We start from the raw sequence: 15606 nt of genomic DNA, 5'->3' as shown, positions 1-15606 counted from the left end.
ACAGCAATATCAGTTCTCTTTGCCTCTCTTGGCCGCAGGCTCCTCATCAAAGGTCCTCAGGACCTCTTCAACGCACAGCGACCATCCTTGCATCAAGCTCTTCATCATCCCTTCCCCTTCAGTCATCTCCTCCTCCTCCTCCTCCTTCTCCCGCCATTGATCTCCGTCCCCAAGATGACAGCCAGACATCTGCAGGAGCAAACCAAAAGCTCGGTCTATGAACAGAAGCTTCTCTCTTTCACATCCACGACCCTGCACTTCCTCCCCCATCTCCGCCAGCTTGTTTCTCGCATCTGCCAAGAAGGACTGGACATGCTCTGACCTTGCAGCAGTGTTGCGTCCTGCGAGCTTCTCAGAAATCAGTTTGTGGTAAGCGAGCTCAATGTCGCTGAAACCGGCGGCGAGAAGTCGGTCCAAGGGAGCATCGCTCTCTCGCTTCCAATCTGCTCCCTTCTCAGTCGCGTGCTCCTCCTCGCACCGGAGGTGCCCCTGCCTCTGCCCAGGCGCATCATCCAGCTCCTGCTCCTGCCGCATGCCATCCGAGTCCCGTGGGGAGAATCGTCGCTGCGAGCGCAGGTCATCCGACGTGGGTCGATGGGACCGCGCCTTGTGTTCCATGGCGTTCAAGATCTTGTTGGGGGATGATGAGCTCGACTTGGGGCTTCCGTGCATCGAGTACCAACTCGCGTACATCTCGTTCACGTCCGCAAAGCTCCTCTTGCTCGTATTCTTCTCGACTGCAGCTGGGCTCGATGCCTCGGGTGTGTCGGGACTTGCTGCTGCTCTTCCCGGGGATGCAGATTGCGGATTGGAAGTCTTTGATTTATCTGTCTGTTTGGAAGGACTTGTGACCTTGACCATGTCGAGTCAGTGCAAGAAGCTACAGCAGCTTTCTCACGTTTGTGAAGGCCTTCAGCCAGTTTGGTGCCTTAGATGCATCAAACTCGCGTCGAGGGGGAGCCGGGAGGGTGACCCTGGGAGAGGAGGGGGAGGGTCAAGGTGTGCTTCGAACAGGCATGCGTCATTACCGCCTGCTCGCGGTAGCTTCTTTGCTGGAGGCCTGCGAGTCCAACTTGGTCATCTGGACTCCGAGCCCACGGATTTCAGATGCGGGGACGCGGAGATCGTTGACTATCGCACAGACCTGCGGGGCCTCAGAGTTGGAGCAGGAGCAACACAGCCGTTAACGTGTTTCTCGATGGACTTCGCATCATCGGTGAACTGAGAGAGCGTTACGCTCCTAGTTAAATGCTCGCATATCCCGTGCCCAAGATGTCCTTTCCTCGCGTTGTCCGGAGCATTCTTGACAGCCCTCAGGAGAGTGACCTGGGTGGATGCGGATGAGCTCGAGAGAGGATCAGGCTCGGTCGCACCTGTACGGTCCTGCCCTTGACCCTCGCCTTGTGCATTCTGGAAGATACCTACAGAGGGAGAGGCGGTGACAAGGAGGACGAGGGCACAGCAGGTCGACCTCTGCTGACAGCTTCTCGATAAATTGGAAGACTTCCGACATCTCATTGAATCGAACCCCCCAAGTTATCTTCGAGTGCAAAGACGTCAGCATGGCAAGATCTAAGTGATTGAATTTCTACCTGGGCTCCGACAGATTTTCTGATCGGCCTGCTCTCCCATGGACGGTTGTCAATGCCTCGGCTGAACTCGAACAACAAACGGCCAGTCTTCTCTCCAAATTGCTCCTTCACGCGCAGTTCAGAAAGTCATGTCAAGAGGCTCATCATCATCTATCCATCGATCGATTGAGTCATGGTGAGTATGTCAAGTAGAAATACAACAGCTAGCCGCAGCGAACGCATGCTCAGGGATGCTTGTCGCTGGAGGAGGAAAAGGACCGTACGTCACCTGCAGGAATGCTCTGGGTCTGTTTCTCAGGTCTTGAACTGAGTGAACCTCCAACCTGCTCGAGTTCCAGGGTTCCAGCGTCAAGAAAAAGGTAAGAGAAACTTAGCTTGCTCACTTGGACAACTTGTCGACTGTGTTGTAGCCCACGCCCGGCAATTTGCTCACTGGCAGCTCTGCGAGAAAATCCAACACGTTTTCCTTGGGTATGAAGAACGAGCCGTCAGGCTTGGCTTGACTGGTTGCAATCTTGGCCAAGAAGCGATTTCCTGCACATAACAGCATGACGAGAAGGGAGAAAGAACCACTCTCGAGGCCAAGAGCGTGCAAATAAAGAGTGTACACAGAAAGTATGCGAGGGAGGGTAAGGATTTCGCAACACAGGTCTTGAACATGTGAAATGAGAAGTGTATCGCTCATGGAAACATCAACAAGTGCTGAAACGGTGAACAAGAAGACGCGCAGCAGATGAAGAGATGATGACGATGATGTCCGAACCTGCACAGCCAACACTGGCGGGACAACCAGTCGCCTCCAGGATTTCCTTCCGTATCCTGTTTGCAACAGCTATGACAACCTCCTTGAGGTTTTGAACGTTCTCTCCAGCAACTAGAGACGTGATGTCGGCGAATGCCTCATCGACACTGACTCCTTGCACATGGGGAGTGATGGCGAAGAGGCAGCGATACATGGTTTCTGCCGTGCTTGTGTACTTGTCAAACTCGTATGGGATTGTTATCAGCTGCGGGCAGAGCTCCTTTGCTTTCCCAATGAACATCCCTGCTCTGACACCAAACTTTCTTGCCACATAGTTCGCCGATGATATCTCTGCATGCTGAGCGTTCTCGCTGGTTGCGTCACCCCAACAGACTGCGACTGGCTGGCCCTGGAGCTCTGACCTTCCCTTGACTCCAACAGAGCAGAAGAAACAATCCATGTCGACATGTGCGATAATCCGACCTCCATGAGCAAGGGGCGGAGGCAGAGGAGGAGGAGGAGGAACAGAGTCAAGGATCTCTTGGTAGCGAGCTTTCCATGTCCCGATGAAGTGTAGCCTCGAAGCCTTGAAGAAGGACTGCATGAAGTTGGGATCATCCCTGCTTGTTCTCGGCTTGGAGTTCAGCAGAGGTTCCTTCCTCCTCACCTCTTCCTTCATCTTCTTGGCTGCCGCCATCGCTCGTTCTCTCGCCCCCTCCGATCCATCCGCTTCCGACATGGTAGCGAACTTTTAGGGATGAAAATTCAGGCTCGCCTCAGCTTTAAATTTGTGTAAATTGAAGGACAGTGGAATACAACTAGCTTGGTGTGGTTTGACGATAAATTTTCAATTTCATATTTCAATATTGGTCATATTCTTTGATATATTGAAATTTGATCCAAATATTTCAGATTGCGTAGAGTGCGATAGCAGGGGAACTGGGATACATGGTGCGGGACATACGACGTGGAGCAAGAGGGACGGGCCAGAGGAGGATGAAGAGGCAGGAGGACATAGGAACTACCTCATGGCATCCTGTTCATCGACATCCGATGGCTGCCTCTAACTGAGTGGGAGTGGTGGTGAGTTGTAGGCTGTCGAGTTTGTGGTGAGAGCTCGGGGTCGTTGTGCGACAAACTCATAGGGGTCTGAACATCTAGAGCTGATCTCGGACTCACCTGATAGTTTCTTGCTGGTCTCTCTGAATAACTCAGGATCGAGCGAAGCTTCTGGCGAGCATGGACAGAGGGAAGGAGGAGGAAGCCATGGAAAATGAGCCTCTCAGGGAGCAAGATCAACTGCAAGAGGATGAGGACGCGGCCCAACACTCGCAGATCTCCCTCCATGGGCTCCAGCTGGACAAGAGGTGACCTCTGAGAGAGCTGGATTTTTCCGGCTCACCATGTTGATCCTCGTGGTGACAGAGAGAAACGCTCGGTCATGCAGAAAGCTACTGCGCAAGCGAAGAATCTCAACATCGACAAGACCATGGCGCTACGAGAGGCCCGAGGGAACAAGGTTGATGCTAGAAGTACTAGATGTGCTTTCGTCATGGTCTGACAGTGTGCAGTGTAACTATATCCTTGGTCTGGCATCCTGCATTCTCGCAGTTGCACTTGTCGCTACCATGAACACCCTCTTTGAGGTTTGCAGGACTGATCGATGTTGTGGTGTATGACCGACACAATACAGTACACTCCTCTCCTGTTCCTCTCCATTGCTGAGTACAATGTCGGAGAGATGGATGTGACGGTGCTTCCATCAAGCTGGACATCAGTGAGACTGGCCCCGTTCGCTACTCCTTCACAGTGACTATGCCTTGCAGTTGACCTATCTGAACTACAGCAACGTGAGAAGTACTGTAGGAGGGGAAGATGTCTTGTTCAACTACTCTTCTCCCCGTTGGTCCATTTATACTTCAGCTTGGAACACAAAACTCTGCAACAACCAAGGTTGGAACTTCCGGGACGCAAGCGATCGATATCTTGGCAAGGACGGATCGAGTTGTGGACTGCATGCTGAATCTTCAACGTCGTCATGTGTTGCAGGTAAGGGCAGTGATGATAGCAGTGACAATGTACTGATGTTGGCTCTCGCCCTCGCCCTCGCCCTCGCCCTCACTTTCACCCTCACCTTCATCCTTCCCCTCGACTTTTCCCTTCTCATTTCTCTTGCCCGTGCTATCCCTCCCTCCCTCCCTCCCTCCCTCCCTCCCTCCCTCCCTCCCTCCCTCCCTCCCTCCCTCCCTCTTCTCTCTCTCTCTTGCTCTTTACTGACTCACTCGCAACAGAGCAGTGCGGAGCTCCGGACAGTGCAGATTTGTACCTCATAGACTCCTACCTGGAGGAGAGGATGGGTCTTGGATCGCACTGGCACCTGGAAGCAGCCCCTCCGGGAAGTGTATATCTGCACAAAGACCTTGCAACGATGCTGAATGCTACAGTCGGGAGTGAGTTGATCCTTCAGTTCTCGCTGAGCGATCTCTTCAGTATTGCTCTGCCACGAAGTTTAACAGCTCCACTGGGCCTCCAGGACTCTGAACAGTTCCGATCTTCGACTACGATCTTGCTCCCTGTTCGGGTGAGCTCCATTTTTGAGCAGACGGGAGGGAAGTTCAATGAGGAGGCGACGAATGCTGTTGTGATGGAGTACGGCACGTTCATCGAAGCTGTGTCAAAGAATCTCAACCCCAATGCCAACTATCTGCAAGACTCTTTCTCGAGCATTGACTTGTATGAATACGCTCAATATGTTTGCTACAACCTCCCGCCTCCTCGAAGCGTGTTCTACATGAAGAACGACTACTCTGTCGTGCAGACCAAAGTGCTGCACATGATGTCGAGACTGGTCACCAAAATAGGCTTCGAGTACATCGATGCATCGATCATGTTGTTGGGAGAATTGAGGGTGCTCAGGACGGTTTCTATCTTTCTTGGTCTGATCATCAGCATCATCATCGTGGCACTTGTGTTTCTGCTGTGCCTTCTCATGTACTCGCTGCTCATCATCTCAGTGGAGAACAGAGCTTTCGATCTCGGGGTCCTGCGAATGGTCGGCATGACCCGCCGGGGAGTTATTCGACTTCTCCTCCTCCAGACCTTCTTGACGAGCATTCCTGGCTGGGCCATCGGCCTGCTGGTGTCCAAGTTCCTGGTAGCAGCTGTGCTGGACCTGCTCAAGTCGATCTTCGAGTGGAAGACAATCCCACAGGTCGAGACGTTCTCCATCCAGTACGCGACAGTGATCGGGCTGCTGGTCCCTGCCGTTGCCGTCATCCTTCCCATCCGCAAAGCCCTCTCGGTATCTCTTACTGACGCCCTTGACATCCGGAGGAACAAGGTCGTGGCCGTCAAGGTTTCGCTGGAGCGCGCGAGTCAGAAGATTATCCCGACACCGCTGATTGTCATCGGCAGCCTGATGACGATGTTCGGCGTGCTTGTGTACTACATGTTTCCTCTTGCTCTGCTCACCTTCAACCTGACTCTCCTCCTCTACATCTTCTTTGCTCTGCTCATGGGCATCCTTGCTGGTTTGGTGCTGCTGTCTATGAACATAGAGAGGCCTGTGGAGTACGTCATCACAAACATTTTCTTCTGGTGGTCGGAAAGTTCAATGCGAACCACCCTGCACAAGAATCTGATAGCCCACAGGACCAGAAACCGCAAGACAACACTCATGTACTCCCTGTCCTTGGCCTTCGTCGTCTTTGTCATCGTCTTGCTATCCATGCAGATTGAACAGTTCAAACTGAACCAGCTGAGGAAGAACGGGAGCGTGCTTGCCATGTACTGCCCGACTTTGGTCAAGGCCGCGTGGGCAGCGCGACAGATAGAAGAATTTGTACAGGAGAACCGGCTGGTGGAAGACTTTGCGCTCGTCTCGCATTCTTTTCGCTCTGTCACATCGCAGAGCAACAGCATCCGAACTCTCGGGAGGGTCGTCTCAGCTGGGAACGATGTCTACGCCGTCACCCCAAACTTCTTCAAGGTGGCGAGCGAAGGGTTCCTGACGATCCGAGACCAGCTGCCCAGCTACTTCGACCAGCTCACTGAGAGCATTTACAGTGCCATGGGCTCTCAGTCGATGCTCATCGGGTCCCTGTACATGGACAAGATGGCAATGACGCTGAATTCCTCCTTCCTGCTGCAGCTGCAAGGGGAGCCAGCCATGTACGAGAGGCTTCGTCCCATGGCCTTCCTCGATGGAGTCCCGAAGCTGACGATGTCAAGGTACCCGGCGAGGCAGTTCCAGGACGCCATCGTCTCGTTCCCGACGTTTGCAAGGCTCGTAAGGCATCTCAAGGATGGCTACTCGGTGCGGGACATCCCGCTCTACTTCACTCTCTTCAAGCTCAAGGACGGGCTGTCGCAGGAGGAGGTGGACGAGATCAGCGATCAGATGTCAAACCTCGCTAGCGACATCGGCTGCCGCCCGCGAGACGTCAGGAACAGGTACCGAGGCTTCCAGATCGCGTCAGACGCCATGGGCATCTTTTCGTCGTTGACAACGGGCGTGGCGCTCATCGTTTCCTTCTTCTCTCTCGTCTCCTCCATGTTCGCCAACATTCAGGAGCAAGCCAAGGAGCTCGGGTTGCTGCGAGCCATCGGGGTGACGCGCAACTGGATCGCAAGGCTCTACACCATGGAGGCGACTGTCCTTGTCCTGAGCTCTGCCCTCCTTGGATTGGGCATCGGCGCCATTGTGGCCTCTACGGTGAATCTGAAGCACGAGGAGAGGATCATTCTGACGAAGTTTGTCTCGCAGGTCACAGCACAGCAAACCATGTTCACGCAGCTGCCGCTCCTCCTCAAGCTGCCTCCAGAGATCATCGTCGTCATCCTCCTCGGAGCTGTTGGCTCAGCTTGTCTGTCCTCCTACTTCCCGGCGAGGCGCATCATGCAAGAGAAGATCGTGAAGCTGCTCAAGGCTCGATGATTCCACTGGCCTCCCAGTCTCCTGCTCCTCCTGCTCCTCCTGCTCCTCCCGATCTCGTGCTCCTGCTCCTTACGGCGTCAGAATGTCGTCGGGTGCGGGCTTTGTAGCTTGCACTCGTTAGGCTATACTGGGGCTGAAGCCCCTCCTCCTGCTCGTGTCCTCGTCTTGGTCGCTGATTGATAGAGAATGGAGCTGGAGGGAGGGAGGAGGGATCAAATAATCCCTTGACCAGCCTCTAACTTTCTTGTGACTTACTTTACTTGCCCAGGTCAATGAAATCTTGTCGTTTGCTCGTGCTACTTGTCTGAACCCTCCTTTACATCCCATAACCCTCCAGCCCCTCCTATCCGACACACTTCTTGCCTCCTCCTCACCATCATCATCATCATCATCATCATCATCATCATCCATCACCATCTTCATCATCGTCCACCACCCACACAATATGTTCCCTCGCAATCTCCTTCTCATCCTCGTTTTGTTCTTGCTACTGCATACAATCATTCTCATATCTAATTCTCAATCTCGACCGCCGCTTTCCCTCGACTCTTCCTCGCTATGTCCTCACAACTTTCTGACCCATCACAGGTATCTATGGGGAAATCTGATCGACAAGGGAACATTTCCTCTAGAACAACCAAATCAAGACAGCGGGTCACGTTGTCACAACTTTACTGTCATTAACCATACAAGAGAACACCAGCAAACAGACAGTGCCGGTCGTCCGTTGACTCGCTCCGAGACCGAGCAGCCACGGGGCATCTCTTGGCGTGACGGCCGGGGAGTCAGGACGAGAGTCGAATTGCAGAAGCAGCTCAGTGACCTGACGGGCGAGGATGAGGTCACCTAGGTGAAGTCCTCATACACTTCAAGTGCGGCAACGTACCTGAATGTATCCGAATGATGGCTGTTCTCGAGGGACGGTGGAGACGAGCTTGACCTACATGCTGTCACTGACAGCTCAGTGAGATGCCTTGACTTCATCTCCATCATCCCCGCATCCTGCTGTTGCCGCATACACTCAGCCCGGCCGTCGACCCAGCAAGTCGACGTCCGACAACCGTGGCAAGAGCTCCCCGGCGGAAGCGTCTTCCGCCGTCAGTGAGCCGCTTCAACTTAGCAGGCTAGATGGGCCTGCCACGCGAGGCTCGAACCCTAACAGACTGAAGGAGCCGCCAGTAACTACCGTTGTAGAAGAAATTGAAAAGGAGTGACGGCAAGCATGATCTGACTGAGCCTCTGTCTTCAAGTTTGGAGCTCCGATACCGCAGCCTGGTAGTACAGGGAAAATGGGCCGTGGAGATCCGAGACTCAGGATCCCATCGCTGACCACCGTGATCGCTCTCCACACTCGATGGAACCGAATGACTGACGGTAGCGAGCACTGTGACAAAAAGGCGTCGACTAACTTAAGTCACTTCCGTACTGGCAAGTCACACTGTACGCCGGTCAACGGTAGTCAGTTCAGGTCACTGTCAAGTGATTTGAGAATTCTTCTGTTGTGTACAGAGTGGTAATCGATCCCGCGCAATTCAGCACTATGATTCCCAAAAACAATGCAACTGTCAAAAAGGTAGGGGTGATATACACCTTGACCAGCCGCCGAGTTACTAAAGCGATCAATGCCAAAGTATATATACTACTCAAAACACCATGAATCATTTTCAAATTCCCAACAGCTGTAGCTGCCGCGTTCTACCCTACCCCCGTAAAATCTGGGAAATGCACCGGTCAAGTTAGGGAATCAGTGCACACCCACCTAGGAAATATCCACAAGGATAAAGGATATAGCACCGGTAGTCCACCTGGTTCATTTTATCCGGGAATGTCCGAGCCAAAAGCCATGCAGGTATCCACGGTGAAGAAAGAAATGCTCTCCTCGCCTCCGCAATACCCACCACCACCACCACCACCACAAAAACAGACAACAACAACAACAGCAGAAAAAACAGAAGAAACACAAACAAAAAACAAAGAAAATGACGTCAAAACAACGATGTCATTTGTCGGAAGAAAACAAAAGAACCCAGAAGCCAACGGCCCCGAAACAACCGTGTCCTTACAAGAGGACCCGCGGTACAGCAAGTACTTCAAGATGCTCCGTGTAGGAGTAGACAAGGGAGCGGTCAAGAGCACGATGGTGCGGGAGGGCCACGACCCGAGCATCCTGGAGCGGGACCCCTCGTCTGCGACGGACATGGGAGCCTTCGCGGGAGTCGTGGTGAAGCTCAAGGACGACCCGCGGTACAGCAAGTACTTCAAGATGCTCCGTGTAGGAGTAGACAAGGGAGCGGTCAAGAGCACGATGGTGCGGGAGGGCCACGACCCGAGCATCCTCGAGCGGGACCCCTCGTCTGCGACGGACATGGGAGCCTTCGCGGGAGTCGTGGTGAAGCTCAAGGACGACCCGCGGTACAGCAAGTACTTCAAGATGCTCCGTGCAGGAGTAGACAAGGGAGCGGTCAAGAGCACGATGGTGCGGGAGGGCCACGACCCGAGCATCCTGGAGCGGGACCCCTCGTCTGCGACGGACATGGGAGCCTTCGCGGGAGTCGTGGTGAAGCTCAAGGACGACCCGCGGTACAGCAAGTACTTCAAGATGCTCCGTGTAGGAGTAGACAAGGGAGCGGTCAAGAGCACGATGGTGCGGGAGGGCCACGACCCGAGCATCCTGGAGCGGGACCCCTCGTCTGCGACGGACATGGGAGCCTTCGCGGGAGTCGTGGTGAAGCTCAAGGACGACCCGCGGTACAGCAAGTACTTCAAGATGCTCCGTGTAGGAGTAGACAAGGGAGCGGTCCAGAGCACGATGGTGCGGGAGGGTCATGTCTTTTTGGACTTTTGAAATATGGTTTTGCGCTAAACCAGGTGATGTTTTTTTCCTTATGTTGTTTGTTTCTCAATTTTTTCCTCAGGCTGTATCATCGGCTGGTTCTCGCAATTTCAAGCTTGTTTTTCGGCACCATTTACAGCATACCAGTGTGTATGTGTGTTGACAATTCGTTTTTGTGTTGTATCGTGCACAGGTTCAGTTTGTATGCCCTGCCGCTTTGATTAAATTTATCCTGATCTGATTTGAGCCTGGTAAAGCTGATTGTAGGGCTGATCTGAATGTAGTACTGGTAGTGCTGGTAGTTCTCATTGTAGTGCTGGTAGTGCTGATTGTAGTGCTGGTAGTTCTCATTGTAGTGCTGGTAGTGCTGATTGTAGTGCTGGTAGTGCTGGTAGTGCTGGTAGTGCTGATTGTAGTGCTCCGTCGTTGTCATGATCATCGGATGATCAGGAACCTTACAAGAGCCACGTGAGTTATTATGCGGTGCCCTGTAGTCAATATTTTCAAATATTTTCAGTCCCAAGGCCATATAGTCAATACTGACAATCTTTCATGGCAGGGGACCAGTAGGTACAAACAGCAAGAAAGTGATGAGGAGGAAGAGAAAGAAGGAAGACTAGTGATGATGAGGAAGAGAAAGAAGGAAGACTAGCGATGATGAGGAAGAGAAAGAAGGAAGACAAAGAAAATGATCAGCAGAGGCAGGGGCAGGAAAAGGAAAAGGAAAAGAAACATCAAAAAACTCAATGAAAGATTGAGCAAGAAAATGATGGGCGGGATGATGGAGGGAGAGAAAGGATGTACAGAGAATTGATGTTGTGATGGATGATTCTATAAATGAGATGAGTATGGATGAGAGATCAGAGAAGATTGAGATTGAGATTGAGATTAGAATCACGAGGGTTTATACAACCAGCATAGCATTTGGAGCAACACCTCTCAAGGAGGAGAGATGGAGGGATATAATCAGCGCAGGAGCAGCAACATATGAAGAATGGCAGATGAAACTAGATTACAATCTGAGATCAGAACTGTTGACTGGGGACGCTCCGTTGCACCGCCTGTGCAAGAGACTGTCTCATGGACTGATTCTCTCTCTTCCAGGACTTCATATGGCCGACTCCGTCGAAGTCTTCTCGTCCCAGCCAGTGTCTGTGCCGATGGCTGAGGTTGGCGCGAGCGATTCAAGCGCGTCCAAGACAGCCCCTGCGATCATGAGGCCGACGTCGTGGAGGGGCAGAAAGTTCTGTCAGCCTCCAGGGAAGTCAGGGCAGGCAGGTAGCGGCATGTGGAGGTTTGTAGGGCTGCTAGAGCCGGAAGAGAACGCGGAAGCGGCAGCAACCAAGACTGTGGTGTGCCTCATCCCGAATGAAGGAGAGTTCTGCGGGAGGATGATCAACATGGGAAAAGATGGGAGCAACTCGAATGTTGTGAAGCACCTGCGAGCAAAACACCCCGAAGAATACAAGTACTTCCTCGAGACCTCCAGCAAAGCGCGGCTGGTGAGCTCCAGGAGGATAGACGTTCTCGGCCCCAACCCCCACAAGGTCAGTCCCGTCGGCAGCCCCTTGCCGCGTCCTCATACTTGCCAGGTTGCTGCTCGAAGTTTTGAGAGGAAGAGGAAGAAGCCCAGGACGGACAAGCAGGGAGACGATGGACATGGATCAGATGAAACTCAGGTGCTTCCCCTTGCCTTGCTTGTTGGTTTGACGCGATGCCTGGAGATCCTCACCGATGACGATGTTGCCAACAAGATGAGCCCCGCCGCGATCCTCGAGGTTCCCCGCGCGTCCCCTTCCCCTCCCGCTCACGCCCCGTTGCTCACCCAGGTGCTCTGCGAGAAGGGCAACCGAGTGAGGCACCCCCTGTACATGGGGACCAACTTCATAGGACGGGATGTGGATTGTGACGTCATCATCAAGGACAAGGCTGTCTCAAGGAAGCACGTAAGAATAGACTTGAGCAACAATCAGGACACGCAGGCGCATGTGGTGGATCTGGGTAGCACAAACCCCACGACTATCCTGAAGCAAGGGAAGCAAGTTCCTCTGCAGATGCAGACAGTTCACGTGGTCCACCTGCCCTTCAAGTTCTGGCTGGGGACGTCGCAGTGTGTTCTGATGCCGATAGGGAGTTTGGACTCCAGTGAGACGAAGAAACAATCTGCGGTGTTGCGGCGAGAGAGCGAAGGAGGAGCGTTAGATATCACCAACGACTTCTCAGCTGTGGACGATACGAGCGAAGGGGAGACTGGAGCGGTGCATGCGGAGGGGAGTTCTGCTGAAGTGCAACAGAAAGGTGAGGCAATCCTGGTATGATGAAGAGTAACTAGCAAGTTCAGGGAGCGTTGAAGTCGCCATGATGAACACATCTCTTGCTCCCTCCTTCTCAGCAGCTGACTAACAACTCCCCCGCTGGCTGCACGGCACTCCGATGGTACAGTAGCTTCTTTCCCGCGACCCCTTTCCATTTGTTCGATATATAAAATTGCTGACTACAAAGAATCCAACGGGAAACCCTCAGCAGCCAACAGATAACGGAAGTTACAGCCTGTCGTAGTTAGGTGACGCCTCGACAAAGCTTTCCGACTTCCTCTTGGCAAGAATGCTGGGATCCAACCCCTTGATCCTTTCTGTCTGCGCCTGCAGCTGAGCCTGGAGCTCTGTCATCTGAATGTGGAAGGCAGACTGCCTCCTAGGCTTCTCAACTTTCTCTTGCTCGTCTACTGATCGAGGGCAAGTCTTGTCGTGGTGGGCCCCTTTGCTCTGGACGAACGTGACACTGCCAGAGACGTTGCAGTACTTGCAGACAACATGCTCTTCCTCGTTGCTCTCGTTCTCGATGAGGGAGGAGAGCTTGAGATGCTCCTTCCCTCCACTCGTTCTAATCTGCATCTCCTGCATGGCTGACTGCGCCTCGAGCACAGCACTGCTGGAGCCCTGGCGACGAAGTTCGCCCATGTTTGCACTCCAGCAGAACTCATTCGATGGAGCGCGCTTCAGGTGCGGCATCTGCTCCTGATACTTGATGACGTCACTCTGCGACTTTCGGCCCATCGGGGAAGCAGCTCGCAACCCGACAGGAGACACTGCGCGCGGTCCAGATGGCGACGCCATCTGATATGCCTCAGCGTCGGGAAGGTCATAGCTCGACGAGATCTTGCCAGTTGAACGAGTTTTGTCTCTTTTGGCACTGGCTCGCCCCGGGCTCTGTGCTCGCCCCGGGCTCTGTGCTCGCCCCGGGCTCTGTGCTCGTCCCGGGCTCTGTGCTCGCCCCGGGCTCTGGGGCCTTCCCGGGCTCATTCGTCGGTCATTGGAGGGGCTTGCGGCACGGTAAGGACTGCGACTACGACCGGAATCGGGTTCAATGTCAGACTGAAGCTTCTGTTGTGAGCCATCCCTCTTGGGAGGAGGTCTTCTTGCGTTCCGCTGGGGGGAAAGGAGCAACTGATTCATGCTTCCTTGCTGTTGAATGAGCATGAGGAGCTTAGTTTGAAGGTACTGCAACTGTTGCTGCGTCATCTCAATGTTGGGCTCTTCTGCATCTTTCTGTCCCTTTCTTTTCGTCACCTTGGTGATGGCCTGATTCATCGCCCCATCGTACATGTTGGCATCCCACTTCTTGGGGTTTTTCAACCCTGCTTGCGTCCCACCTGGCGTCCTGCTGGCAACTGACTCGTGGCATCGGGAGCCCTGCCCGATGTACCACTTTCCGTTCCTCTTCTCAGGTTTTGCCAGTCCGATCAACTTGCAAATAGAGTTACACTTGTGGGACGTCAAGAACTTGTCAATGCCCTCCTGTCCCAAGTTGCCCATGCCGAAGCTGTTCCCGTCATGACTGTGGATTTGAGGGTCGGTGAAGTAATGCCCGACACCTTGAATGTCGCAAACGAGGATGAGCTGATTCGAGTACTCCCAGGTGAAATGACTGAACGCCTGGGGCACCTCGTACTCTGTTTCGACATGACCATCGTTGTCATTGTGCTTAACATATTCGCCCTGCAGATAAGGCTCAACATTGCACTGGAAAAACGAGACATGTTAATCGAAGGTCACATGAAGCCTATAGCATTACCAAAGCATCCTTCACTCCCTTGCCAACGAGGTGAAGAACTTTCACTGGCAAGAAGCGACAATGATACTGCTCATTCTCCTCTCCAAGGGCAAGATCGAACTGCTTTGCAAAGCTGTCCGCCACTGTCTGTGTCATGGCTTCATCAAAGTAGATTTTTGCAATTTCCTGTGCAAAACGGTCAGCAATAAAGATCAGAACAAACTTGAGCATGAATCTCGTTCACCTCTTCATCTTCGTCGTCAAGGGCATCATCCTTGAAGACTTTGGCGACACCCGGGGCGTACTTGCCGTCTTTGTCGATCTCATACATTTTGTAGCACCATCTCATTCCTCCCTCTTGGAATGGTTTACGGGCTACCATGACGACGCATTCTTGACTAGTCCATTTCTCTTTGTACGCCTGATATGTGTCCGTCAGTAACGTGAGGGCAAGCAGGAATTGAATACATCGTAAGTGTATTTCAGAGCTCTCTGTGGCTCAGGTTTTCTGGTATCAGCATTCGACATCGTGTTGTCGATGATTCAATCTGTCAATCCGCTGGCTAGTCGAGACCTTTCAAACTCTCTTCACTCGCCCGTTTGGTCCTCCTGACATCCTCGAAGCCCAAGCCTGGTGTTGTAAGTTTTGATTCGGTAAGGAGCGTCGCGTCTTGGATGGTGATCGCAAAGTCTGTTGTGAAAGAAGAATTTCTTTTTGAGAACAAGTTCAGTGCCAGTGTCGAATGCTTGGAGCCGCGGTAGAGCAGCAAACCGCAATCCCTTCGGAGCTTGCAGTGGAGAGTTTGCAAGGGCTTGACCAACACTGCAGAAGCGTCTTGTAGGTACAAGAACGCTTCTCGACCTTCACGGTGCCAGTGTCCTCCTCCAGCTCTTCTCTCCTTCCTCGGCGCCTTCGCTGCACCTCCTGATCTCTCCGCTCCTCAAGCTTCTCCTCTCTTCTCCTTCACTTTCCACTGTGCATCACCATCCACGCCACAGGACCCACCTACCCCCACGTCTACACCACCTTCTCCACCACTTATATCATCTCTGGACCCCACCCGCCTTCAAGTGCGCCTCCTTCAGTGGACCCCCTAGTACTACTGAGCCTCGGAGCTCGGGGGGTGCGTGCGATAGGGTCGGGGGGTATCAAGAGGGGGTGGTCATTGTGGCAGGCAGGCATGATTCCCTTGAAGCCAACTTGGATGCTTCATGGGGTGGGTGGTTCTCGTGTTGGGGAGATAAAGGGGGTCATCGGACCATGGCCCGGCCCAGGACTGGGTGGGGTCCTCTGTTGTGGTCAACAATTGACGGGACAAATACCACTAGGGGTGGGATCATGTTCAGATACTACCAGTGTCGTGGGTAGGTACTCCAAAAATTTAGTACCCCACCAGAGATATTTTGATAAAAAAAACAGTACCCCCGCGTCCCCTTCCCAAACCTTCAA

General features: G+C 53.1%; 5 protein-coding genes across 5 annotated transcripts; 3 read left to right on the top strand and 2 right to left on the bottom strand.

Annotated features, from left to right (window-relative positions):
- Positions 1-1313: 1313 nt before the first annotated feature.
- Rev1 (Rev1 DNA replication-coupled repair) lies at positions 1314-2938 on the bottom strand (the record flags this gene model as incomplete). The annotated part of the gene is made up of 6 exons (XM_005838669.1): positions 1314-1421; positions 1472-1540; positions 1593-1697; positions 1861-1918; positions 1976-2126; positions 2356-2938. 6 exons carry the CDS (start codon positions 2936-2938, stop codon positions 1314-1316), a joined length of 1074 nt encoding a protein of 357 aa, XP_005838726.1.
- Positions 2939-3573: 635 nt separating this feature from the next.
- On the top strand, positions 3574-7270 carry GUITHDRAFT_134110 (hypothetical protein; the record flags this gene model as incomplete). Its single annotated transcript, XM_005838668.1, has 6 exons — positions 3574-3701; positions 3760-3853; positions 3906-3980; positions 4028-4111; positions 4161-4383; positions 4626-7270. 6 exons carry the CDS (start codon positions 3574-3576, stop codon positions 7268-7270), a joined length of 3249 nt encoding a protein of 1082 aa, XP_005838725.1.
- Positions 7271-9266: 1996 nt separating this feature from the next.
- Positions 9267-10276, top strand: GUITHDRAFT_161406 (hypothetical protein; the record flags this gene model as incomplete). Its single annotated transcript, XM_005838667.1, has 2 exons — positions 9267-10138; positions 10186-10276. Coding segments are annotated over 2 exons (953 nt in total), but the record flags the coding sequence as incomplete, so codon positions are not given.
- Positions 10277-11215: 939 nt separating this feature from the next.
- On the top strand, positions 11216-12252 carry GUITHDRAFT_134108 (hypothetical protein; the record flags this gene model as incomplete). Its single annotated transcript, XM_005838666.1, has 3 exons — positions 11216-11650; positions 11696-12213; positions 12234-12252. 3 exons carry the CDS (start codon positions 11216-11218, stop codon positions 12250-12252), a joined length of 972 nt encoding a protein of 323 aa, XP_005838723.1.
- Positions 12253-12646: 394 nt separating this feature from the next.
- GUITHDRAFT_102348 (hypothetical protein) lies at positions 12647-14684 on the bottom strand (the record flags this gene model as incomplete). Its single annotated transcript, XM_005838665.1, has 4 exons — positions 12647-14125; positions 14178-14342; positions 14401-14577; positions 14625-14684. The coding sequence occupies 4 exons, from the start codon at positions 14682-14684 to the stop codon at positions 12647-12649; spliced, it is 1881 nt and encodes a 626-aa protein (XP_005838722.1).
- Between the last annotated feature and the right edge of the window lie 922 nt (positions 14685-15606).

Source organism: Guillardia theta (genome assembly GCF_000315625.1).
Source record: "Guillardia theta CCMP2712 unplaced genomic scaffold GUITHscaffold_10, whole genome shotgun sequence".
Classification (NCBI taxonomy): Eukaryota; class Cryptophyceae; order Pyrenomonadales; family Geminigeraceae; genus Guillardia; species Guillardia theta.
The sequence above is the reverse complement of the archived record's forward strand: the minus strand, read 5'-3'. Positions and strand labels throughout refer to the sequence as shown.